Here is a 14,437-nt window from a genome sequence, read left to right as displayed (position 1 = left end):
AAAACAGCTTGAATCCAAAACCAGGGACCTCATTTATCAAAGAGTGCGTAGAACGTGTTCTTTGTTTGTTCCCATGTGTATAAGTAAAAACAAATCTAGGCAGTATTTATCAAACTAGGGGACACCAGTAAGAATGTTCATAAATTCCACCTGTTCTGAACTGTCACGCTCGTCCACATTAACACATTCATTTGCATTCACAAACCCCGCCAATTGACCTTATACTGTATAGAGCTCGAGCACCTACGTCATAAAATCACGTGACTTTCGTTTACCTCGCCATATTGCCGGTCAAGCAAAGCATTGCTCAATGCTAAGTCGGTTAGAGACGACACGGAAATATGTCTTGTAGCACGACGCCCAGAGTCTTGTCCGATACCGTCAGACATTGAGAAGGTGAAAATAAATGTACGTGGAAAAATTAGATAAACTTTGCATCGAAGACCCGGATTTAATGCCGAAGTCGATGTTTTCGCCGATAAGAAATCGCACTGTTAACTTGCTTCCGCTTGTCTTGGGCAACTGGATTTGAGTAAATCGTCGAGATTTACACTGAAAAGTTTGAAAGGGTATAAAAGTCTGGACACGTACGAATACTTTGTTGCTGGATCTGTTCTGACCAGGAATAAATCCCACATTAATGACGGTTTTGACGACTTGTGAACGCGGAAGTGTGTTCGGCGACACGTTAACCTTTGCCGGAATCCATCAATCTTTTCAGAGAGTATTCAATACAAATACCCATATTAAATAAATGACCCCTGGTTTTACACAAACTCTCATTCATTAACTATCATTGAAAAAAAATTAATTTTAGTTTTGATTCGTAACTGCTTGATACAGACTATTTTGGGACACATGTATATACAGGGGCAGCTCGGTGGATCAGCTGGAAAGCGTTGCACTCACAGTTCTGAGGTCCTGGGTTCGATCCCGGACCCGCCTGTGTGGAGTTTGCATGTTCTCCTGTTGCCTGTGTGGGTTTTCTCCGGGTTTCCTCCCACATCCCAAAAACATGCAACATTAATTGGACACTCTCAATTCCCCCTAGGTGTGATTGTGAGTGCTACTGTTCGACTCTATGTGCCCTGCAATTGGCTGGCGACCAGTTCAGGTTGTACCCTACCTCCTGCCAGTTTAACGGCTAGGGATAGGCTAAGAAAATTGATGGATGGATAATTAAGGCAATTATTACCAACAAAAGCGGGTAAAAAAAAAAAAACAGCTGTTAATTCTGTTGGATCAGAGAAAAACAGCAAACTGCAAAAAAAATGCCACACAGGTGAGATTTATTGACAATTCACTGGAAGAGGGCAAGCAAATTATATGACTACCCATGTTGCAAGCATTATTGGGCGTCAAAATACGTGCTGAAAGGCATCCTCAGCTCCGACTCTGAGGCACACGGTCGTCGGTGACATGATGGTTTCTCAGGTTTCCACTGGTTGCGGAGACATCTTCGCCACGTCTCCGAGAGACCAGCGGGGTCGCCAAGGAGTCGTGGTGAAATCAAACATGCTCTGTCTCAACCCCTCAAAGTTTTTGTCTCAACCTTTACCCTGCTTATCTCCGAACAACAGCGCAAATCATCCTGCAGGTTTGACAAGCTCGAGATGATTTGTGTTCTCGATGGGAGACTGCGTAAAGGTTGTAAAGGTTGAGTCATTCGGTTCTTTCAGCCCTCTGAGAGGCCTCCGTGCCGACTAACGCTCCATTTTGGTGCAAGTTTGATGTCTGTACTTTCTATCCTCCGTCCTGTCCACTTGTCTTCACTCAGCATCTCATATCTCATGTGGCCTTGGCCAAATGGCGATCATCTCAGCCTTGGACGTTAGTTGTAACTCTTGCGAAAGATAACTGGTAAAACCAAGTTGTAAAGAAAATACAACATTGCGGCTCACTTTTATGAAAAAATAAGCTAAACACTTGGTCTTCATTGAAATATCACTCAATATTAATCCTGATAATGGTTGTGGAAAGCTTTTCTCTGATGTTATAACTAACATCACAATGGTGTCTTCTGGAACAAAAGTGTACTTTGGAGATGGAAAATATTAGGTCCCAAAGTGGAAGTTTGAAATAAAATCTGTTGGGTGAAAATGTTTTTTGTTTGAAAGGATTAAATGAAAGCAATATGAACAATGTTGTTTATTCCACTCGTGTAGTGATAACACTGTTACGAAGACTCGGTTTTTACCCGGTCGCTGCCGTGTAAACACGTACGTCACGTAGCCTCGAGTCGCAACATCCGCCTTGAACTGAATGTCAAGCTTGCATCTTACGTTGTAGCTCCGAGCGCTTTTCCATGGCCTCCTTTTAAGTTCAAAGTGGGTTTTTAGCCCCGCCTCCCCCATGCCTTCATCTCTCCTTTTGGGTCGTGCCAGATGTGACCTGCACGGCAGAAGTGCTGAGCGAGGGCACCTTTCCTGGCAGTGGGAAAGAGTTATGGTCTACTACGTGAAACACAGAGAAAAAGAACACCTTGGAAACTCGGATTGGACTCGGATCCAAGTCTGAAGTCTGGTGTACAGAAGGACCTATTTTAAAATTCTTATTGTTATGATTAAAACTGTGTGGGCAGGAGAACCAACTGCAGAAAAGACGTCGTGGCTCCCTTCCTAAACTGAAAATGTATGTACCACAAACCCTTGTATAAAAACACACAAAAAACACAAAGTCAATGCAATATCTATACTATCTATCTATTATTTATCAAGAAGCGGAAGAAAACCCGTTTTGTCACGTAAATAGTGAAGAAAGTCTGACGGTTAGCTCTGCGGCCTTCACGGCACATCGTTCGAATTCCATTCAGAAACAAGAAACCGTTGAACGTTGGTGTCAGAAGTGGGACGTTTAGCTATGAGGCATTCCATGACACCATGTTTGTCGAAGCATATCATGTGGTTGTTGAGCTCAGAATAATTCAAAAGTATTTATTTCAATATAAATTTTGCAGTACTGTTATATAGGTTTTACAATAATTTAGTGAACAACTGAAAAAACTGCAGTCACTTGTCTGCTTATAATTTTCTGTACAACAGTGTCACCTTCTGGTGGTGATGCGCACATGCAACGGATCACAATTCCAAGCAGAGACACACAAGTGACTCTGGGGTGCGCTGCAAATTCATCCTGTTTCTGTTTTTACATTGCATTCAGGTAGAAGTCAGTGGACGAAATGTGGACTAGTGATTGGAGAAAAGACAGGATGTGGTACTTTGCTCCACGTGAATGCCAAGTAGTGTCGAGGCGGACGGGTGTTGACGTCGTTTGTAATGTTTTCGTGATTGATGCAAAATCCGGTCACTTCCCGTCAATGCTGGCATTTCATCATCTGTGCCAATGGCGCAAGTCTCTTTCGAGTCAAGACGAGACCACAAGGAAGGATGAATGAAGCGAAGAAATCTGTGTGCATCGTACGTGTTGAAATCCAGATACATATGCAATATACAGAGGCACTTCAATGCTTTAGTGACTTGGTGTGACCTGAAGTTTGTTTTATCCTGGAGGGATTTACAGTCATCCCTCTTCTGACACAGTTTTTCAAAAGAATCCTGAGGGGGAATGACCTCAATTAAGATCTGGGTACTCCTGCTCCACTTCTCCCATCCGGGTTACACATCCAAAGAGTTCTTTTAACTGGGGGCACCACAGGTGGCCTCACCACTAACTTTCCCACTTCTGGTTATGCACCTTCCAGTTCTGGCAGCACGGTGGCTCAGTTGGTAAAGGGTTGGCTTACAGTTCTGAAGTACTGGGTTCAATCTTGGACCCACCTGTGTGGAGTTTGCATGTTCTCCCCGTGCCTGTGTGGGTTTCCTCCGGGCACCCGGTTTCTTCCCACATCCCCAAAACATGCAACATTAATCGGGCACTCTAAATTGCCCCAGGGTGTGATTGTGAGTGCGGCTGTTTGTCTCCATCTGCCCTGCGATTGGCTGGCAACCAGTTCAGGGTGTACCCCGCCTCCTCCCCGTTGATAGGTGCGATAGATAGGCTCCAGCACTCCCCGCTCCCCTCGTGAGGATAAGCGGCAAAGAAAATTGATGGATGGACCTTCCAGTTCCAGATCTGGATCCTGGTCCCACAAAAGTGTCCCCACTCCAATTTTCCCATACAGGGAACCTAGCCAAGGAGTCCTACTAACTGAGTACACAACAGAAGGCTAATCATCCCACTTCTGACATCATTTTTCACTTAACGCCACTGACCATGACACCACTTCATCACACGACCCCACTCTTCTATCAGTATCTTCCTTTTGGGAATTACTGACCCCAAAACTCCATGCCGCATATTGTAGAGGCTCAAAGTTAACAGTCCCACTTCTGACATGAATTTTACTTTTAATTCTGAGGAATGACATCAAGCCAGATTTGAAACTTGGCCACTTGGCTTGGAAAAACCTGCACACTGACCACAGTAACAAATGCTCTTTGCCATGGAAAGCTTCTCAGAGTGTTACCCGCTTCTGACACCTTCATTTTTTTACTCCTTATAATTACCATAATTTCCGGCCGACGAGCTGTGACTTTTTTCACATGCTTTCAACCCTTCGATTTAGTGATGCGGCGCTAGCTTTAGCGCGGTGCTAGCGTTAGCATTAGCGCACCTGCTTATAAGCCTGGGTACACAGAAAGAGTTTAACACTAGCGCGCAGGCATGAGGATTTCGGCAAGTATGGTAACCGATCTTTCGGTTCCGTTGATTTTTGTCCTGGGAAACGTTGCAAAACGATTTTTGGGTTCCCATTGATAATGCTCATAATATGCTCATTTTTACGTGTACTTCAGAATAAAGCCTTACCAGGCATGAGCATTTTGTTTTTTACGCTTAGCAACTGACATGTTTGACTAGCGTTTGAGTGACCCGGATATGAATGACTCGACCTTGCGCATGCGTAGCGCAGAAGCGGAAACCGGTGCTGTTTGTAAACCACACTGACAAAGCTGGGTGTTTTAATCATTAAAAATAAAGGGGTTCATGTAGGTTTCTTTTATACAGATTGTTGTATTTCGTTGAGAACTTGTTTTACATTCCACACATGGGTGAATTTTATTAAAAGTAAGCCCCGAGATCTGGGAAACGCACTTTCGGTTCCGTGTTTTCTCAGGCTGGGTAACGACACGCTAACGGAACGATCGTTTCCGTGAAATGCTCATGCCTGAGCGCGGCCCTAGTATTAGCTAGCTGTGTACCGAGGGTTTTCACCAGGTGCGCTCTGTAGGTCGGGAATTACAGTAGTATTATTATTTTTTGACAAAACAGACTCACTGACCATGACACCAACGAGCCCTTGTCTCACTAATTAGTTTGCAGTTCGCAGTTTTTGGAGTCACCAATCCCAAGACTCCAACTCATGGAACAAGCTACAGGCTCAGTTACGGTAAACCATCCCACTTCTGACAGTATTTAAGGAATTCATGATATGGCACATCTGAATTTGGGTCTCTTAATCTTGGACAAAAAATTAGCTGTCTACTGGCTGCGACACTATAGGCTTTTTGTCCTTCTAGCCAGATCATTACAGTACAGCCCACTTCTGACACAATTTGTCTCATCCCCTGGTTTTAAGATTTCAGTCCAGGTTTACTGGGTTGAATGCTTGTACTCTGACTACGACCTTGCCAGTAAAATAATGTGGACAATGACCATGACGGTGACTTTGTCATAAATCACGATTGGTGAACCAGATTAGCACTGCAGAATATAAATAACGTTTCGCCGAGGCCACTTATAGCAACACCGACAGAACAAACACAAAGTCCGCCGACTGCTCTGCTGTCATCAACGTCAGACTCTTCATTAGAGTGCGTGACTCTGCTGTCGGATTTATGATGGTGACCCAGCATGAATTTGGGATCTAAAAAAGAAGGGCGATGCGACACCTTCCTGGGTACAAAGAGGTCTACATCCTCCCTGACCACGTTTGTCAGCAGATACGCGGAACGTGTTTTTGACGGCTGAGGTGATTATTTGAGGATTTGCTCCTGACACATTGCAGCTGTTTAGTGTTCATCTTTGGCTCTCTCTCAGCTCTGCAGCATGCTCTCGGCTATCACAAATATCACAGCGCTAATGAAGGCCAGTGTGGCAACTAAAGGTCTTGCACAGTCCTGAGGGTAGTATTAGCTTGGACTGTGGGTCTTCTTCGAGTGGTTTTTCAGGTTCTTCTGCTAATAAATTAAAAACAAGCCCCATATCAGTTTACAAAAATACATACTGCATATTCATTTTATGTTGAAAGCCATCACAGTATTTTAAGCAAGTGAAATAAAATGAAAAAGGTTGCAAGATGTTAAACTTATTTCAACTAATTGCCAAATATTTTTAATTAAAAATGAATAAAACTTAAACAATGAAAATTGACTGATAAAACATCACAATCTTTTAAATAAAAAATACATTTTAAACTTTACAAGATGTAGTATACTCATTTGTTTTACTATTTGACCAATAACCTTTGTTTATTCATTTTATTTTTTATAATCTTAAAAATAGTTACTGAGATTCAGATTTTGGGTGAAATTGCAGGATGAATTAAAAATGCACTCTAGGATATCAACTACAGTGCAACGTCATTTAACTATCACTGAACTTTCAACTGCACTGTTTATTGTGACAGCACTTTTTGCTAATTTAGTGACAAAATTCACATCAGTTTTTTTACATTTTTATTTCAAAATGGCCTCTTTGTATGTCTTTTGTAACCCGATGATGACACTGTGACTATCTAAATTCAGTGGCCACTTCCCTCTGAGAACACGCCGTGGTACTTTTGACCAACTGCCCGGTGTCGTCTTGGTGTCGCGATGTCAAAACGTGAACTTGTGAAATTCATTGGCCCATTCATGGATGAAACGTCTGTTGTGAATGTTGCCATTCAGCTACTTACTCGAGAACAGCCAAGTTGTGCAAAAGGGACTGGAACATTCAACAGTTGGATGTGCATTAAAATGTTTTGAGAAAAATGTTACAGTTCGTTTTATGTTTAATCTTGATCTTAACCTTTGGACATTGGTCTATGTTTATCTGCTAACCACTTCTCGACTAAAAGTAAATTGGGTTGGTTTAAGCAAGATTATGTGCCCATCCGTCCCACCCTCCCTCCCTCATCTGTCCACTTTTCTATTTTTGGTCCACCGTGGAAAACAGCTTGGACATCCCTGTCTTAGGTGAAGTTGGTTATTTTCACAATTACAGGAATACAGTACATCATAGATCATCGTCACAATGCCGTTCATCTTATAACTTTGCATTGGAAGGTAATAATTTATAAATGAGCGAGGATAATACAAAGCACAAAGTAACAACCTAATACTGTACTGTCGTCAGTGGCGTTGATCTAACCGTGTGTTATGTCTGGTGGTGTAGGGAGACTTAACTTCATAACAGGTTAACCTCTTGTAATAACTTGTTTGCATCTGCTTCATACAATTTGTGAATGTAATGTATTTCCTGTAATAGGATGATCATTTTACTTTTAAAGTAACATTTAAACATCCTCAACTGTCTTATAAAGGCCTCTCTATACTTCCGCGGTCATGCGGTTGACAACACCCGCATTGTGTCACGTGACCTACGCATTATCCCGCACAGCGCTTCTGCGTAGCTTGCCAAACACACGTATAAAAAAAGTTGCTGCGTGGATAAAGCCGCACAGATCGTTTCTCGTGATTGCCTCGTTTTAGTCATATTCTGTGATGTGCAAGTATAAAAAGGCCTTCAGTGTTCTCACTTTTATGCTAGACTCTTACGTATTTGATTACATGCTACTTACAGTACATTAGCATCGTCTTTGTAAACTGTGTGTTTTTGGTACATTTCCTGTTCTATGGTTTGCTCACTTTTAGCGTATAAAGTGTAAGTACTAAAGAAAAGTTAGCCCGTATATACAACTACATGAAACAAAAACAAAGCTGCTGACACTTCTGTGTTCATAGATGGAGCTGTGAGAATGATTGACAGCTCCCTTTAGACCAATCAGTGAGTGTCATTTTCTGAACTCCGGCCATGCTACCTACAGCCGCTATCCTTTACCCACAAACTAAGAGAGCACGTGCTTACTTTAAGCCTCTGAACTGCGAGTGTATGGTCCTGCTTGTATCCGAAATTGGAAATATGGTGCTTCGACGAGCGCTATCCAGAGAGATTACTGGGAGGATATCTGGTGCGCTTTTTCCAAAGTGTAATTTAGATAAATGCAAACGGTGGATTAAGGCTTGTGGCCGACCTCACAACCAGCAATCGTATCGAAGATAAATCAGCACAAAGCCGTCTGTTCCAAGGTAAGCTATTAAAATTAGTTGGTGTAACAGCTATAAAGGAAGGAGGAAGCCCCACCTGAGCCGGGGGAAACTCAAAGCTTCCAGCTGCACCTCGGCTCCGCTCTCAAGCGTTCTTATCCATGATTAAACGCATCACGTGAATACAAATATTTTGGGCCTACATTTATGTGCCCAGTACGTATGTTCAGACCGATACAGGACACGCATACTGCCATAATTTATGTAAATTAATTCTCCACTATGAACGTAGATATAATTTCGAAGTGACATGTTTATTAAGCGTAAAAATGCAAACTTACCCTGCTTTGCATGAACAATAGGCATCAGAAACATTACTGCATTTGATGTCCAACATTAATTTATGAGGTGGTTGATTCTTTCGCATGGACAGCCAACACATTGTAGAACCTTTCACTGGGGTTCCTTGACATTATGAATACATCCGTGTTGAAAGTAATTCAAGCGTTTCTGTACACTCTTTGTCGATATTTCTGATACCATGGGCAGAACGGAATCGGGAATTCGCTTTAATGAATCGGTCATAACGTGCTTCGGCCGCACCGTGTCCGCCATTTTGATCAGTATCTTGGGGTGCATAACAACAGTATCTAAGTAAGCGTGGCTTAGGCACCCTGCTCGGATATATCCATTGTCATGCTAGCATGTCATTTACATGCTAGTCACAGAACGTATGTGCCATTTATGTTAGTATCTCCTTGATAGAATTGAAAAACGTAATTAACATTTTAACTGTCATACACATAAATAAAATTCACTTTCTAAAACCGTAAGAAATATACCGCTGTTGCGACTTACGGCTTGACGCATCGGCAGTCGCCATAACAAGTCACTTGTAGACAAGGATTTATTTATTGTTTTGCCACAGTTTTGGCTCATCTTGCTAATCAAAATCCTTTATGTGTTTATTTACATAAGCATCTGCATGGTAAATTTAATTTGTTTATGTAACACATTTCCTGTTCTCCAGTTATCATCACACACATCCTGTTTGTCTTTATAATCTTCCTATTTCCGGGTCTGCGAACCCGCTTTGATGTGTAATTCATTTTGATAGTGACGGATAAAGAGCCAATCCTTAACGCTAATGAAACTACAAAGCGCAAACTAGGCCCATGAAAAACTGTAATGCAATAAGGAGCAGCGAAGAGAAATGACCGCCTCCTCCGAAGTTGACTCGATGCCACCTCAAATGTACGCTCGGTGAAAACAACTGACAAAGCTTCTTTGATATAGAGTGCTAACCGCTGAGTCATGTTCAGTCGTAATTCCTAGCCTTGAGAGGCCACTCCTAAAAGCCTAAACAAACAGTAAAAAGTCTCCGAAAAGCAAAGAGATGTGCTTTTCCGAACCCTCAAGTGACCATGGTGACATTGTCTGGACCAAATTGAATTCATTCTCTCAATATATGCATCCACATTCCTGTAGGGGCCTTTGTGAATACCGATGCTGGCGTTTAGGTCATTTGGGTGCTTTGAAATAATTCGTAATGCTCAGTGCAAAAGGATTTGCTCGGGCCAAGGTCAAACGAGGGATTTTTTTTCTCGTGTCGAAGATTAAATTGGGGCACTTTATGACTAACATAGTAATCGCAAGAAAGTCGCTAAGCACACGCAAAGGAGTGAATGTCTGAAATGATGCTTTTGATCTTGTTTTCGACCGCTGCTGTTTGACGGTCAGTTGGGGAAAAAACAGATGCTTTTTGAAGTGAAGCTCTTCCGAAGGAAGGAGTTAATTCAAAAGTAGACGTGGTTGGAAGCTCAGACATCAATAACATTATCATTGAGCGATTGGCTAATTAATCTACTTTTCTGTTTAATAGCACAGACGTGCCCTTTTGATTCTGAAATGAATCCCGAGATGTAGACATTTTATCGAGGAAGCAAGACACGTTTTCTAAATTACTCAAAGACAACACAGCCAAGCATTTTAATCAGAAGTTCTCCACTTTCTTTAACTCCAAAAACGTATGAAGGTCCCTCTTTTACCAAGGCCAAAACATCATGAACAAATTTTTTGTCATGTAATGACTCATAACAAGATTCAAAATTTTGACTTTTCTCATAGCACATTTGGCATCTAGTCGGAAATGACTAGCAAGTTGCAAAAGATCAGACTTGCGCAAATGACAGACTGATTCAGTGGTACAGGACCTAATAGAGTGCTCAAGTTTAAACTCCCATTTTGCTGGCTACACGGTTTAAGTTGCAAATATGCAAAAAAAATTAAAACGCTTTGAAACAGATGTCTGAAATGTCAAATGAATTTGATCTTGGACGTGCCCCCACTTTTGTTACGTGCGAATTTAGACTAAAATGCCCTTGCTCAAACCAGCAAAATATGACAAAGCAGTTGTATTGCGTTTAAGACAATTTAATCACACACACAATACAACACAAAAACGATAAAACAACTAACACAGAATAGAAGTTCAAAGACCGAATAGTCGAGCCAAGCTACGAATTGTCACTAATGTTGAACAAAAAGGCAAATGTTCTTTCCAGTGAATATTCCAAGTCAACAAATGTTCCAGAAATGTCCAAGGACAAAGGACAGAATCCAGTGTGCCGTGTACCTGTCCAAAGCAGCGGTGGTAAGAAGCCCCGTTGACGGTCTTTCTGAAAGGAAAATAAAGAATAAAAGTACACACACAGATAACATACTGTACTATATAGTACTAGTGAGGAAAGGTCTTCCACAAACCCAATAATGGCGGTTTGGTTCCCAGTTTGTTGCAACAGAAGTGGCCACTCCACCTCTCGGCAGTCTTGCAATCTTACCTCAACAAATATTTACGACGTCCACTTGATTTATCCTTCTCACCCTCAGGTTCCGCTGGATTCATTATGATTTATTTATTTTTTTTAAATCTTTGAGCTTTTGGGTGTACATGGTGGTGCAACCCAGGATACAAGAAAGTTTTTGGACTCGTTTTCAGTTCAATTCAGCGGTAATCACTTTCTGCCACCCTGAAATAACCTGGAATAATAATCAAAATGTACTATTTTTAATAAGCGTTTTTAGCTGTTTCTAATTTGGATCTATCATATGATTATCTGTGGAAACCTCCTCCTCCCTCCACCGTGAAGGAAAAATAAATGTTGTTAACCATGAGACCACTACTGTGATTGATGCTAGTGCACCAAAAGTATCGGAATGGCAAGGTCAGTTCCTTTGCTTTTGTGGTATACTGAAGATATTTGGGTTACAGATCAAAATATGAATATGAGACAATAGTTCAGTATTCCAGTTTTTATTTCATGGTATTTAAATCAAGATGTGTTTAACAACTTGGGACAGAGCATCATTGGTTTGAACCCACCCTCTTTTCAATTGAGCAAACATATTGGAATGTGATTGAGGGGGTTTCTAGTTGTTCAGGTTTTGAGTTTAAGATAGATTGCTTAAACATTAGATAGATAGGGCTTGCTTTTGGCTTTGGGTTTCACCTGTGAAAACTGCATTTGCTGTTAGACAAACATGAAGACCAGGACCAGGAAGCTGTCCCTGACACCATTTGGAAACTGAGAGAAGGACGAAACTCGATTAGAACCTTCACACAAACATTGGGCATAGCCAATAAATACAATTTGGAATGTCCTGGAAAAACAAAGAAAGTACTTCTGTACTGAGCAACAGACATCAAACAGGTCGGTCACGAATATCGACAGCAGTTGATGAAAGAAATGTTGTGAGAGCTGTGAAGGAGGACCCAAAGACAACAATCAGTGCCAACCTCCACAGGGGAGTGAAGGTATCACAATGCAAAAGTGGTTTGCAAAAAGAAGACCAGACTGGATTTTCCAGAGAAGCAGCAAGATGAGCCACAAGTTTTGGAACGTTTTGTGGACTGATGAGACCGAGATTAACCTCTACTCAAAAGATGGCCTTTATTAATGATGTAACTCATGAAACCACTTTGTCTGGCAAATTATAGAAAAAGGCTTCCAAATTCCCTTCTCCAAACCTACTAATTTCAGCCATACAAGAAGCTGTGTGCATAAAATGTGTTTTAGAATTCTTGATCATTGTGTATTTTGGAGGCGGTGCAGGTTGGTTCAGCTGGAAAGTTCTGAGGCTCCTGGATTCAATCCCGGATCGGCCTATGTAGAGTTTGCATGTTCTTCCCGTGCCTGTGTGGGTTTTCTTCGGGCACTCCGGTTTCCTCCCACATCCCAAAAACATGCATTATTAATTGGACATTCCAAATTGCCCCTAGGTGTGATTGTGAGTGCGTGCGGTTGTTTGTCTCGATGTACCCTGCGATTGGCTGGCAACTAGTTCAAGGTGTACCCTACCTCCTGCCCATTTGACAGCTGGGCTAAGCTCCAGCACTCCGCGACCCTTGTGAGGATAAGCGGCTCAGAAAATGGACGGATGGAAGAAGTTTGGTGCATAAAGTTTAATAGAATTCTTAATCATTGTGCATTTTGATGAAAGGCTGTCAGTAAAAGTACCTAGGGACTTTTTTTAAATTGTGAAAAATATTTGGACAGTAAGTCCCTTTTGAACAGACTTCAAGGAAATGATAAAAGCAAGTACAGAATGTTTGTTGCCCTCTAGTGATCGAAGACAACACATGACTGTCATGAGGTTCCGTTTTTCTCACGCACCGACAACTTAAACCTCCATGCCGGGCGGCGTCGCTGTTTGACGGCTGCCGTCCTCCCTCCCTCCGTGGCGGTTTTCCCTCGCATCCAACAAACCCCAGCGAAAAGGCTTTGAAGGTTGAATGAGGCGAAAACCTGCGGGAGCAGCCAGGGGCTACCTGGCGCGATAAGTGGGGAAAGAAGCGACCGACGCCGCCCCCTCCTAGGCGGTCCGCATCGCGGCTCTCCCTTCCCTGAACTGACCCCCGCCAAGGTCCTCCTCCTCTTCCGTGGGAGCAAGAGACAGTGGAATGACCACCGCACACACGCGCACGGATACTCATTAGCAAACCTATTTGAAAAAGTTGGCGTTTACTCGGCGATGAGACAAAATGCGGCGCGGTTATTTCGTGGCTCCACGTCAAGGTCAGAATCTGAGTGGTGACGACGCCACCGCCGCCGCCGCTGCTGCCGCTTCGCGAGCGACTTTGTCCGGAAGGGGACGGAGAGGAGGTGCGAAGGGGGATGCCGCTGCGTTTCGTTTGTCTCCAGCATCAACGATGACACCTTTCCCCGGAGAGGACATATGCGCTCGCTGCTAAGTCACGCGGAGTAAACTTGTTTGAAAGCCGCCCCCCCCCCCACCACCACCCCAAAAAGGGAGACTCGTTCAGACTTTTAAAATTGTCGTTCTTGTGTTACGTTGACGTTTCCTGCTTCCACCCTTCCACGGCCCAAGGCTGCTCACCTGGCTAGCCAAGACTCCCTCCACCGGCTAGCTAACCTCCCCCGGTTCCACGCCTTCTACGCTCGGTGGATTCATGTGGCGAAGCTCGAACCAACGAATGGTCCAACTTGCTTAAACTTCAGAGGCGCCTCCACCAACTCCCCTCTCCGCTAAAAATGTCCCCGCGGAGAGGCTCGCGTCGCCCGGGCGGCTTCGGTAGCAGCTTGCCGGAGCGAGCGCTCCTCGTGCTGGTGCTGCTTGTGCTCCTGCAGGGTTCCGTGCTGCCCCTCGGAGCTTCCAGCTCCCCGGACGTGGGCCACCGGGACGAGTCGGACGTCCACTGCGTGAAGGAGGAGAAGCGCAACTTCACCAAGAAACCCTTCCCGGTGCTCAGCTTCGAGTACAAACATATCCAAACTCCCTTCGAGATCTCCTTATGGGTCCTGCTGGCTTCGTTGATGAAATTAGGTGAGTTGTTTTTGTTTTTGGCGTTCATTTTCGTGTTTGTAGGTATGTGCACACACTTTTATAATGCGATCGAATTCAGATGGATTAAAAAAAAATGCTTTGACACAGACGATATGCTCATGAGTTATTCATTTAGTAGTAGTGCTATACAAACTGCACTGCATCGTCCTTGTTGACCTCGCTTCCCAAGTTTTAAAAGGCTCTACTGCTGTCATCGTGATACACCATAGTTCCACATTGCTGAAATATCAACAAAAAACACTTAAGATCTGGTATAACATCTTAATGTAATTTGTTCCACCCTTTATTCCCTCCCCCCTTGTTTTAAAGGTCAAGTGTCATCCCGA

General features: G+C 43.1%; 1 protein-coding gene and 1 long non-coding RNA gene across 6 annotated transcripts in view; one reads left to right on the top strand and one right to left on the bottom strand.

Annotated features, from left to right (window-relative positions):
• The window catches only part of LOC133501275 (uncharacterized), a 29,170-nt gene extending 15,405 nt beyond the window's left edge, over positions 1 to 13,765 (bottom strand). For 2 of the 3 annotated variants that reach the window (XR_009795143.1, XR_009795145.1), the window contains exons 1-3: positions 13,644 to 13,727; positions 11,756 to 11,830; positions 9,105 to 10,924 (exon numbers count right to left, since the gene is read on the bottom strand). This is a non-coding gene — a long non-coding RNA (uncharacterized LOC133501275). Of the gene's footprint in view, positions 1 to 9,104; positions 10,925 to 11,755; positions 11,831 to 13,643 lie in introns of all 3 variants that reach the window. The other variant, XR_009795144.1, reaches the window with a different exon arrangement.
• The window catches only part of slc9a1a (solute carrier family 9 member A1a), a 47,992-nt gene continuing 45,381 nt past the window's right edge, over positions 11,827 to 14,437 (top strand). For 2 of the 3 annotated variants that reach the window (XM_061820909.1, XM_061820908.1), the window contains exon 1: positions 11,827 to 14,090. In XM_061820909.1, the coding sequence (XP_061676893.1) occupies positions 13,799 to 14,090 (292 nt within the window). In that variant the 5' untranslated portion in view covers positions 11,827 to 13,798. The remainder of the gene's footprint in view (positions 14,091 to 14,437) is intronic. The other variant, XM_061820910.1, reaches the window with a different exon arrangement.

Source organism: Syngnathoides biaculeatus, chromosome 5, assembly GCF_019802595.1.
Source record: "Syngnathoides biaculeatus isolate LvHL_M chromosome 5, ASM1980259v1, whole genome shotgun sequence".
Classification (NCBI taxonomy): Eukaryota; Metazoa; Chordata; class Actinopteri; order Syngnathiformes; family Syngnathidae; genus Syngnathoides; species Syngnathoides biaculeatus.
The sequence above is the reverse complement of the archived record's forward strand: the minus strand, read 5'-3'. Positions and strand labels throughout refer to the sequence as shown.